The sequence below is a fragment of the Solanum dulcamara genome, chromosome 4 (assembly GCF_947179165.1).
Source record: "Solanum dulcamara chromosome 4, daSolDulc1.2, whole genome shotgun sequence".
Taxonomy (NCBI): Eukaryota; Viridiplantae; Streptophyta; class Magnoliopsida; order Solanales; family Solanaceae; genus Solanum; species Solanum dulcamara.
In genome coordinates this window covers 9995577-10007759 of record NC_077240.1, presented here as the reverse complement: position 1 = coordinate 10007759, position 12183 = coordinate 9995577, and the positions used below count along the sequence as shown (strand labels likewise).

General features: G+C 36.5%; 1 protein-coding gene and 1 pseudogene across 10 annotated transcripts; both read left to right on the top strand.

Moving 5' to 3' along the window:
• Window positions 1–752: 752 nt before the first annotated feature.
• LOC129886107 (protein TRIGALACTOSYLDIACYLGLYCEROL 1, chloroplastic-like) lies at window positions 753–3814 on the top strand (annotated as a pseudogene).
• LOC129886105 (uncharacterized) lies at window positions 3489–11061 on the top strand. 10 transcript variants are annotated; one of them, XM_055960644.1, is made up of 8 exons: window positions 3489–3576; window positions 4092–5280; window positions 5390–5563; window positions 6949–6990; window positions 7065–7145; window positions 7261–7380; window positions 10468–10566; window positions 10727–11061. In XM_055960644.1, the coding sequence occupies exons 2-8, from the start codon at window positions 4147–4149 to the stop codon at window positions 10775–10777; spliced, it is 1701 nt and encodes a 566-aa protein (XP_055816619.1). In that variant the 5' UTR covers window positions 3489–3576; window positions 4092–4146; the 3' UTR covers window positions 10778–11061. The 10 variants fall into 10 exon arrangements, 8 of the variants coding, with proteins under 8 accessions (XP_055816619.1, XP_055816618.1, XP_055816624.1 ...); XM_055960643.1 differs by having other exon boundaries at window positions 3511–3580; XM_055960645.1 differs by lacking the exon at window positions 3489–3576 and having other exon boundaries at window positions 4009–4585; window positions 4655–5280.
• Window positions 11062–12183: the final 1122 nt, after the last annotated feature.

The following is a 12183-nucleotide window of genomic DNA, read 5'->3' as shown; positions in this document are numbered from 1 at the left end:
TTTTGAAGAACATTTGTGTTAATTTTCGTGAGAAAATATATTCGGATTGTTTCCTATTAATTCGGCACATTTTTATCTAAATTATCCATGGGAAAAACGCAAAAACAAAATTAAAGCAGACGATTTTGGATTTGCTATATTAAAGAAAATGGAATACTTTCTATACCTTAGTTTTGAGCAGCGATGAGCTCTATAAGTAATAAGCTTATTGACAATTTTAATTTAATTCCTCCATATTTTATCGGTATGTTTCGTTTTTGAGAATTTATCTGTATAAGCTTTAATCAATATTTAAAATATATTATTTTGTCATATTAATATAAAAAGTTGAAACTTATACTTCACCTGTTTCAATTTATATGATATAGTTCAAATTTAGAAAGTCAAACAGTTTAATTTTAAACTTGAATTCGAATACTCAATTTATATAGTAGAATTCACATTTCAAAATTTAAACAATTTAATTTTGAACTTGAAATCTTTAAGTTTTTTAAAATAAAATTTATATATTTAAAAATTATTCTATAATTCGCAATTATTGATAATACAAAATATTTAGAAATACATAAAAAACTAAAATAATTTTTTTTTGTTTCAATCACTAAATTCAAAAAATACGACAAGACGGAAAAAAACAATATTTTTCATAATTTTTTTAAATATTAAATTAATTTAATTCAATTTAATACAAAAAATTAATAAAATTAACCACACTCAAAAAAAAAAAAGAAAAAAGAAAGAAAGAATGAGAACGGAGAGTGTATTAAACTCTGGAAAGACTCCCCAAAGAAGGAGCACTTGAGTGACTGAGGGAAAGCGAGTGAAGAACTCTACGCACAACTGCTCCGGCGGCCGGAAAGAAGTGGGTAACAACGGCGTCGTTCCATCTTATGCGATAGATATAGGGTAGGATTAAGGGGAAAGGATAGTGGAGAAGATGTTTCTGCCAAAGCATGTTCGAATCTCAAAAGCTCAATTTCTCGATATTCCTTTTAAGTTTCAACTGCTTATAATTTTGTCGAAATTGAAGAGTTAAATATGTTTGAATTGATTGCACTGTGGCTGGAAATGTGTATAGAACTGCAGTGGCTCGTAAATTCCTTTAATTGTTTTGTAGCACCAGATTTTAGTAATTTAAAATTCGTGTTATTGTAGGAGATTGAATTTGTTGAGAGAATGCTAAATGTTGGTGAAATTGCCCAAAAATAATGGTACTTTCTGCGAATTTTTACTGAAATTTCCTAATGTATTCTAGATTTTGGGTAGATTTTGTAAGAAAATTGGTGGAACATGGATTAATACGACTATATTTGAAGTTAGACTTTTTTCTGGTTTGACTGTTCGATCATGTAGGGGACTCTGATTCACGCTCTTTTGTATTTTTCATGATCTGAAATTTTACATTGCCAAGGAATTTGTGTAAAATAGGTTTCATTTTCCTTCTTTCTGATTTATTGTTGAAATGATAACTAGGTAGACTTTTGTACTAGGTAATCCACGAAATATAAAAATTTGGAGAGAAAGGGGGGTAAGAACAGTAGGATTTGATATCGGATTCACCATGTGGGAATTGGGAAGTGTCTAGACTGTTTTTGGGGGCAAGTCCATTTTCTGTTAGTTTTGTTGCCGTGTTACCCTCAATATTTTCTCTCATTCTGTTTAGTAGCTTACAGTTGACTATCTAGTATTTTTGTTATCCAAGTATCAAAAGAGAAAAAAACAAAGCTTTTCTATAACCAATGATTAAGGAGATGGAAAAACCTTCAGGTGGGATGTGGTGAGGAGCACGAGGAATACCTCTAGGATGACAAAAGATGTTCTTCACCATAAATATGTGGACTGCGGAGGAATGAGGGACTTCATTAGCAATGTAGATACTTTTTATATGCTTTCTTTGATTCTTTCTATTAGATTGACCAATATGCATGCATTCAATGGCCACGTGAAAGTGACCTATTAACTTATCCTGACGTTTTATTTTGACCATCTTTAGTGAGGGTATTTCTGTACCTTTATAGGTTGAATGCCATGAGATTTAGTAGAGGGGCAAAGTGGCAAAAGTTTACCCGAACCCAGTGCACTTTGACAGGGAGGGCTTCCTCCATGGATATAATGTTACTGATGACATATGATGATGCGGACTGTAGAAGATACTTGCTCAACCCCGTAGTTCTGATGTCTTAGATTTCTACGCCTAAAGTCTTAGATGTCACAGATGCCATCTGCTTCCTTTACAAATCTTTTACCTAAAATTATGTCTTCCCTTGAGGTTGAGATTCTAACTTTGTAATGATTTTATGCTTCTTTTTACTTAAAGCAGGTCATCTTCTTGTGCTGATAGAGACTTAAAAGACCCAAGATTTCGTTTAAAAGGCCCTAGTCTGAGACCAACATGCAAGCAGCTTCTCATTGTTATCCTCTTCTTCACTTTTCTGGAAGGTCTCTCTCTCTCTCGGGTTCACATTTGTATATTAAAGTGTGCAATATTATGTATATAGATGTATAGCATGCGACTATGCATTTATATTCAACTTTTTATTTACCATGCATAGTTTCTGATGTGGATTTCTAAAAAATACTGTATCACTTAGATTGTCTCACATTAGTTTTGTATGGGTTACAGAAGCAGGTATAATACAGGGAGTAATCACGCAAGAGTAAATTTTTTGAGCTTGAATTGGCTTCCTTAGAAAAAATTAGACTTTAATCAAGGAGCTCAGATTCAGAAGGTTCTAAAATCTTCCAAACCAAAAAGATTCAATGTGATTCCTAATTCTAATGATGGTTATCCAAGTCTCTCTGTTCCCGAAGAGGATACAACTGCATCTAAAAAGGACACATCTACACAGGAAGAATGGGAAAATGGAGGAGACACGTTTGTGAACAAGTGGTCAGCTCCCAGATACTTATGGAGGGGCTTGTCAGTTCTTATCTTGGCGGGGCAGGTTATTATAAGGATTATAAAGGGTAAAATCCATTGGAGGAATACTCTTCAACAGTTGGCAAGAATTGGACCTAAGTCAGTTGTTGTCTGTCATTAGCATGGCCTTCACTATCCAATTTGTTAGAGAATTTACTAGATTAGGGTTAAATAGATCTGTTGGTGGGGTGTTGGCTCTTGCCTTTTCAAGAGAGCTCAGTCCAGTTGTCACATCAATTGTAGTTGCTGGCCGTGTTGGTGGTGCATTTGCTGCAGAACTGGGCACCATGCAGGTATCTGAGCAGACAGACACATTGAGAGTGCTCGGTGCAAATCCTGTTGATTATTTGGTGACACCAAGAGTGATTGCTTCCTGCATTGCCTTACCGTTTTTGACCCTAATGTGCTTTACAGTTGGAATGGCATCCAGCGCCCTTTTAGATGACGGTGTTTATGGAATTAGCATAAACATATAATCTTGGATTCTGCTCAGAGAGCTCTTAAGTCATGGGACATTATCAGTGCGATGATTAAGTCACAGGTGTTTGGTACTATTATATCCATCATAAGCTGTGCTTGGGGAGTCGCCACACGGTGCTAAGGGAGTTGGAGAGTCCACTACTTCAGCGGTAGTGTTATCTCTTGTTGGCATATTCGTAGGTGACCTTGCTCTCTCTCTTATTGTTTCTTCCAGGGTGCTGGTGATTCCCTGAAGAACTCTGTGTGACATTTCTTATGTTCCCTAACAAGGAGACTTTCATTTTATTAGGAATCAGACCAAGACTGCCAATTCTAAATCAATTTGGATTTGGTACCTGTTGATTCCCTAATTTGCTTATGTATAAGTTTGTAATCAAAGTCATAAAAGTTGGTTTCTAAATTATTTAGAGCAAGATTTCCATTACTATAACATTTTGTTTGTATGATTATTACGTATTGTTTCATAATGTATTGTGTTGTATATTTTATATGGTAAGTATTGTTTTAATGAATACAACCTTTGAATATATTATAAGATATCAATAATTTGAAGAATAAACCTATGATAAAAAAAAGAAGAAAGAAGGTAAAAATGCAATCACTGTCATATCTATAGTTCATTTAGTTTATCTTACTGAGTTTTGATACAATAAAATTTAAATAACTAACGCAATCGTAATTTCTTTTCCAGAAAATCAAAGAAGAAACAATTAACAATTGTCATACATCAGTCATCGCCGAGATAGATGTCGGCCAATCTCCCAATTCCTCCCAACACAACCTCAATTCCCGCCAGGGATGCCACCTGTGAGAACCTCTTCGCCGCCGTAGACATCGGCACTAACTCCTTCAAGCTCCTCATAGTTCGCGCCGATCCTTCCACCGGCCGTTTCCTCACCGTCGACCGGTTCAAGGAAAGAGTCCTCCTCGGCCTTGATACTACCACTACCACTACCTCCGCCACCATCTCCAGCGCCTCTCTGCTACGCGCCACCACATCACTTCGAAAGTTCCAGAAGCTTCTCCAGTCCCATCGCGTTCCTTCCTCCCATTCTCGCCTCGTTGCTACTTCTGCTGTTCGAGAAGCTTCCAATCAATCACAATTCCTTCAAACGATTGATGAAACCCTAGGCCTGAAAGTTGACGTGCTCTCCGGTCTCGAAGAGGCCCGCCTTATATACCAAGGTATACTTCAATTTCATCCTGTTCATGAGCGTACAGTTCTTACAATTGACATTGGAGGTGGCTCTACAGAGTTCGTAATTGGCAAAGAGGGGCAGATTTTGTTCTCCATTTCACTAGCATTGGGACATGTCACTTTAACTCAAAAATTTCCAGAAGTTACAGAAATGCGGGAACATATTAAGGTTATAATCCATGCCTCGGGCTTAAATGAGAAGGTTAAGCATTATGCTATTGAAAAAGTGATTGGTTCATCAGGAACAATTAGGAATATTGAGAAGGCGATTTTCCGTGGCTATGCAAGTAATATGGAGGGAAATGTGGGTATATCTGAGGAAAGTAGGAGGGATTGGAGTTTTACAACGGAGGAATTGAAGTGCTTAGTGGAGAGGTTGAGTGAGGAAGAGAGAAGAGTTGAAGGGAAGGTTCGAACACAGGGCTTTTTCAAGAAGAGGTCAGAATTTATTGTGGCAGGGGCAGTTTTATTGGAGGAAATATTTGAAGAGCTTAAGATTGAGGAGATGGAGGTTTCTAGGTATGCATTAGGAGAGGGTGTGATTGCAGAGAAGTTAGGAGAGATTTTTGATAATTATGATCTGAGGGCGAATGCGAGGTGGAGATCTGTAGCGAGGCTCGCGACAAGGTTTAATAACAAGCAGCGCATGAAATCTGCTGCATTATGCTTTAGTGCTGCGAAGGTATTTGATAATTCGGAATAGGAAACAATAAGAAGTTCACCATCTCTGTTTCAATATTTTTAGGGTGGAAATACTGTTTGAGATGATTTTGTTAATGTTCATGATGTAGGAGATGTTTGATGGGTTGAGAAAAAGGTATGAATCGGGCAATTGTTCTGATGGATTCTTTGTCTCCTTGGAGGATAAAGATCTTGAGTATCTTGAGGCAGCTTGTTTGCTTCAAAAAATTGGTCTTTATGTTGGTAAAAAGGGCTATCATAAGCAATCTTACCATATAATAATGGTATGTATTTATTTCTTAATTCAGAAGATTCAGATAAATTTCAGTCTCTTTGCATGTTGAGGAGTTTGTGTAACAATTGTCCATGTAATGCTGCAAACTAAACCGTCAAAAAGGTTTGGTTGGTGTATTTGTGTGCAAGAGCTTCACCTAAGTAGCATGGCATAATTAAATTGATGTCATGGCCTATTTGGTTTATAACTCTCATACTGATTTTGATTTAGAATAGATAATTGGATAATTAAATAAATAAGTTTCACTAAGATGTTAGTCAATTTGCAGAAAAGGCAATTTTCAACAGTAATGAAACTTATTTCTGATTATAGAACTGAATAATTAGACATGCTGATTAAATTGGGTGAACTAATCCAAACACTATAGGGCATAGTTTCTCATGTTAATGATAGAAAAGCTGTGATTTTCAAACTTAAAAGAGATATAGAGGGGTATAGAGATGGCAAATGACGTTGGGTGGGGTGGGTTAGACCTTACCCTGCAAAATTTTTAACTCACTCGGCATAGTGTTTTTATGTGTTTTCAGTTCTCCCTGCCCCACTTCAGTATCTTTTATGTTTTTTCCTTTTTTTTCCCACTCTGTTATTTACATAGTCAAACAAGGATGGCTAATACATGGCTTATGCAACATACTAGATAAGCTTGATCTTTCTCTTTGTACCTTGTTTAGTAGTCAAATATTTCTTTTGCAGATATCAGCATTACAACAACAACAACATACCCAGTGGGATCCCACAAGTGGGGTCTGGGGAGGGGAGGGTGTACGCAGATATCAGCATTCTGAAACTAAAATTATCCTTGTTAGAGTTTTAGCCTGGAATGGTGATTCTTTATTTCTTTTTGATAGTCACTGTAACACTAATAAATTAATCAACTAATATGAATCCCTTCTGATGTAGCCAAAATGACCTTCTGTTGGGGAAACATAATTTGAGTGTGATTTGCTATTATTGTAAGTTACAAAAATATTGGCAGAAATATAATTTCCTGAATCAGAGAATATAAAAAAATGTTTGCTAACAATATGACAACAGAACTGTTATTGAAATATGAAGCATCAAGAAAGCTGAAGTATAAATGAAGCAATAGAAAACTAAATCGAAACATATATTAAACATTTAAATGGACGATTACAGAATAGTAGCATTAATCCTTGCAACCTGCAACCAGCCCCGCTTTTCTTTTCTCTCTTTTTTTCAACCCGCCTAGCATAACAACTCCCCCACCCTGCTCCATTGCCATCTCTAGAGGGATTGATAGTCAGAGGCCTCTGTGATTGATATTGTTTGATGATTATATATCTGGTTTCAGCTGTATTAGTTCTCTTATCTACCTTGAGAAATAGATTGTGACAAGCTTAACTCGCTATGTAGAATGGCGGCCATCTGCATGGTTATAATGACGAAGAGGTTAAGGTATTGTGTCTCCCTTATTTTGTCAGAACAACATTCAGATTGTGAAAACTGATGGCATCTTTGTCAGCTTCCAGTTAATAGCTCTACTTGTGCGGTACCATAGAAAGAAACTTCCTGAATGTGATCATGTGGTGCCTGAGGAATTAACAGAAGAGGTATCATATTGTCTTTTGACAGAGAGCTATCATTCTTTTTTTGTGCTATAGAAACTGATGCTCAGAATTGTGTTTTTACAGAGAGCTATCATTAACAATTATCTTTCTACCTTAGATGAGAGGGAAATTCGGAATTCTTTGTGCAATTCTTCGTATATCTGCTGCACTGGAGAAACTTCAGCTGGTCAACATTGACAATGTGGGATTCTCACATACCTATGACGGATATAAATTGGTACTTAACCTTTACATGCATCTTTACGTTTCTCTTCCTCATATCTTGGAGGAACCAGTGTGATTCTGTTCAGTTGATCTCTTGTGGTATAACTTCTTAACAGAGCGGTAGGATTTAAGTTCTATGGGCTCAATTCTTAAAAGTTTTTAGTGTTGAATTCATTATATTTCTGAAGTTATGGGTTTAACCTACTATTTGTTGCAATTTAGTGCATGTTTTGCACAACAAATTTATGCTCTGTGTTGAAAGTACAGGATTAGATCATTAGATGTACCCGGTGCCGCTATGTTGTCTCCACCACTGCTTCTTAATGCTATTGAAAGAGGCGAATATGCTTCTGGCATTTTATCATGTATTATATTTGCTGCATCTTGTACTTTGATTATTGTATTATTTTGTTTTAGTCACCGTTCAAATTGATTTGTCATGCTTTCCATAGTATTTTTTCATGACTTTTTCATTTTCGTTATTTTCGTTATTTTCGTTTTTGTACTGCTTAGAACTGTTTTTCCTTGAGTCCAGTGTCTATCGGAAATAACATCTCTACCTCCAAGGTAGGAGTATGGGATTACACTAGGTATGTTGTTGTTATATCTTTGGTTGTATCTTTTGTTTTCCTTCCTGCAGCAACAAGGTCCATTGTCTTCTGAAAATACATAATATGTTTGGTTTATTGGTTCGCATTTTCTGCTCTTATTGTTATGATAGATCTCGCCAGTTTTTGATTGTGATAATTGCAATTCTCAAATATTACTTGAGGTGGAATTTTCCTTCTGAAGGATAATTCTGATTTTATTATCAAGTGATGAAGAACTGTTCTTGAGGAGACATGACTGGTTTAGATGATTAGACCATTTGACAGATATTCTCTACTATATCTTGGTAAACTATAATATGAAGTAAAGGAAGAAGAAACCATCATCATCAACATCCTGATACGAAGATAGGCACATAATAAATTATATCTACCTAATCAATTGGGCTGCACAACTACTATTGACTGCCTCCATTTGTCTAGGATGAAAATTTGGGACCCATGGTGTTCCCAAGCACCTCTGATTCAGCTAATTCAAAACCAACCCCTGGAAGAGACCAAGATTTGCATTATGGACAATTGGACTGAAAAGATCAATTACATCTCATTGCGTTCTTGCATGATCATACTCTTTCATCCCATAAGATAATAATTTTCTCCTCTTCTCAATCTGCCTGGAGATCTGTGTATTCTATCTATTTTTTGCCCATATTTTATGCATGAGTATTTGTGACCACTCTATTTTGGTTTCCTGCAGACATTAGATGTCTGCTCTCCTACTATGGATCGACATATTTTACTTTTGTCATTTAGGCCCCTGACATATTAACTTATATTTTTGGTTTCATTTCTCCATGATCTAGTTAATCCTGTCTTTCCCTCTGCTTCCTCTTCCCCATAAATAATGTAAAAATCTATATTTTTTCAACTCTCTAACCCCTTCTTGAACTGGTTGTCCTAAGTGGTCCCCTTCTTCTTCTCTCCTTGGTTCTCAATTTTCTGAACATCGCTAGGTTTCTCCCTCAAGACACTTAGATAATGCCTCCAGCTGCTTACTCAACATTTTGCATTTCTCATAATTGGAAAATTCTGCATCTATGGAGCTATTTGGTGGAGCTTCACCTCTGTTCCGCTTCATACCATGGTAACATAAGAGCTTCACATAGGTTTCCACCAGATACACCACCAACAAGGATAGGTCGATATTTCCTTCCAACTTGGAAGTATTGAGTTTTGGTGGTAAATAACTCCAAACATTCACTAACCAATATCTTCTCTTCATGCTCACTGTCCATCTCTGCCATGTTTTTTTTTTCCCATGCTCATTTTTGTCTCAAGCAGTTTCCTTTCTGATGAAGTCTGTCTAAAGCAGTTTAACTTATCCCCAAAAAAAAAGTTTGAGAGAGAAAGTAGATATGTCTACATCTACTATTAATGGAAGTGACGTTTGTCTTCTTGCCAACAGCTCACTCTGAGTTGTAGGGATAAAAGACCAACACACCCATGGTTGTTGAGGCAGTTTTTTTGTTGGGCTTAAATTTCTGGCTCCGCTTCGAATGGTCTCTCCGAGGTATGACTCTCTGGGAGTTTTGTTGTGCCTCATTTAATAAAATTTCTCCTTAAGTGGCCCCTTTCCAGATCTCTACCAATCGTCTTGTTACATTTTTCCTTTTCTCCTCCTATGCATGTCTAGAATGACTATGAGATTGGAATTTTGGAAAATTGCTCCTTACTCCGCTTGTCTAACTTTCCCCCTAATACCTGTTGCTACATTGTCGGGCTTTGGAGTGTCTGTCAAGGGCGCTAGCGCATACCCCGGGGTGATCATCACCACCTGCACCTCATATCTCGGCACAGTGGCATGTATAACCCGTCTGCTGTTCCATTCAACTACATTTGTTCCTGCGAGGGGCAACCCAGGAGTATTTAGCTTTGCAAGGTGATCCTTGTTGTTCACACGGGATTCCACAGCCCCATGCTACTCGGATCAGAGCCTAAGCTAGTGAGCTTTTGGCTCCTTGACCAGCTGTGATCTTTCCTCCTGTTGGTTTGCTTACTTAAATATATGCATCCTTAGAGTCGGTCAGAAGAGGAGAGCAAGATGCCCATCGGAGATCTTTGTTGTGATGGTGATACTTAATGTTGATAGATAGGTTCTCTTTTCTGTTCATTATTTTGGCGTTAAATACTTTATTGGGTCCAACTCTGTTTAGCCCCCTCTTACTCAAGTTTAGTTAAGCCTGCACCATTTCACTTAGATGGCCAAGGGGTATGTTCACCTCACTAGAAGATTGTATAAATGTAATTGAAAGGGAGGTAAAAGAGGTACTGAGTATTGCGCTTCCCATCCCAAGTTCAGTTTAGGCTTGGACAAATATTAGATTATTAATTGTTTGTAGAAGTAAATGCATATTTCTCTTCCTGCCATTCTCTTGGGAGGAAACATGCATCAATCTTGTAGCTCATTAGCTAACAGATATATAAGTAGCTTTCTTGTATGTACAAGTTCAAATATTTGCATTGTCATGGCATTTACACCACAAAAGCTGTAGGTACTTGAAGCAGGAAATCTGCCCTCCCCTGGTAATTTGCTGCCATCGGTGGAAGACTTTGAGGAAGAGCTTGGTAAAGAGTTGGAACACTTCAGAATGGTAATGGTTTTGCAGTGATGCCACACCAGCATACATTTTCTGCAGCCTATGCCAGTATTCTTAATGGAATCATGCCATATATTCATTATTCTCTTTTTTCATTTTTCTATAGGTTGTCATGCCTTATATTCATTATATCACATGTTATACATTTTGATAGGTGTTCCAGGAAAGATTGTCAATTGCTGTCACTTCAAGCACTTCATCATAATCTGGAAGAGCTGCGAGGAATTGTGAGATGCCTATTCTGGGTTTGCTTGTAAAATGATGGTAAAATCTTGTATTCTGTAAAAGCAACGCTTTAATGCATGTCATACACAAACACTTCAACTGTTACAAGTAAACAGTAAGCAGCATCGTCTTGTCTCACAAGAAGCTAATTCCAGTGTATTCTGTAAAACCCATACTGTAATGCATGTTAGTTATACACACACACATACACGCACTTCAACTGTTACAAGTTACATTAAGCAGCATCGTCCTGTCACACAAGAAGCTTATTCCGGTAGATCCTTACAGTATTCTAGTGAATAGTTGCTGAAATTGTTCTCTAGCAAGGCCGTTGAAACGTAATGTTATTATCTTTTATTTTTCAATTATTTTGCTCAAATGTAATTTTCCTATGTAAAACTAGAAATTGTGTCTGTTATTATCAGTTTACAACTTATGCAGTTAATTTTTGCTGATTAATAAATTGAAGAACAATTGATTGTCCAGAACAATAGCTTGGTCTGATTTCCTAATGAAAGTCTTAAAGAGCCTCGTAACACTTACCTGCCTAAATCAAGCAAGATTCAAGAAGAAATCCATTACCAGCAAGATACGATATGGCTCAGCCAAAAAAGGTGAGCGCCTAGCGTGAGCCTTATTTATTAGTTTAGTAATGGCGAAGATATCGTATAATAAGAAAAGGCTGACTTTTCAGAGTGATCTTTCTCGATTTCGGAACGAAAAGGCTTGGTTGAAGGAAAAATTCGGTGTACTCTAAAACAGCAGCATCAATCTTGCTGATGCATTTTGTCCCTAGAAGTTTGTTTTACTGGATTATGGACCAGTTTTCAAGTTAAATTGTTGAAAACAGAGCGTAGGTAGTAAGTATGCTACTACAGCTTACACACTATAAACGCACTGAATAATATTGTTGTCTGAATTGAGAGGGTAAAATCTGGATAAAGGGCAAGTGAAGCTAGTAAAAAGTAACAGTTAAAATAAAGATAAAGATGGGAAAACCAAATGTTCTAAGGACATCCAGGAATAGCAAATCCTAATATGAATAGTTTATTTAGTTAATAATAGAAACATCATGTATTGAGTTTTTATTGGACCTCTCTGATCAGCTTCATGTTGAATAATGTTAGCATCTTTCTTGTGAAAAGGACAACAGCAGAAAATGACAATCAACCTCAATAGCATTTCCTTTGAGACAAAAAAGTTGGGGTGCAAAATTGAATCGATCAATAAATTGAATTTTAAAAAATATTATTGGGTTGTTGTTATTGAGTTATTGAATTAACGGATTTTTATTGGTTTTATAAAAAAAATTATCGAGTTATCAGTTTAGTGTCAATTTTTAGTATTGGGTTATTGGATAAATCGATAACGTATTAAGACAGTAGT

Coding starts and splice junctions, on each gene's coding strand:
- LOC129886105 (XM_055960644.1), top strand. CDS start 4,147: ATGTCGGCCAATCTCCCAATTCCTCCCAACACAACCTCAATTCCCGCC. Junction 7,381..10,467: donor CCTATGACGGATATAAATTG/GTACTTAACCTT, acceptor CAAAAGCTGTAG/GTACTTGAAGCAGGAAATCT. Junction 10,567..10,726: donor AGTTGGAACACTTCAGAATG/GTAATGGTTTTG, acceptor ACATTTTGATAG/GTGTTCCAGGAAAGATTGTC.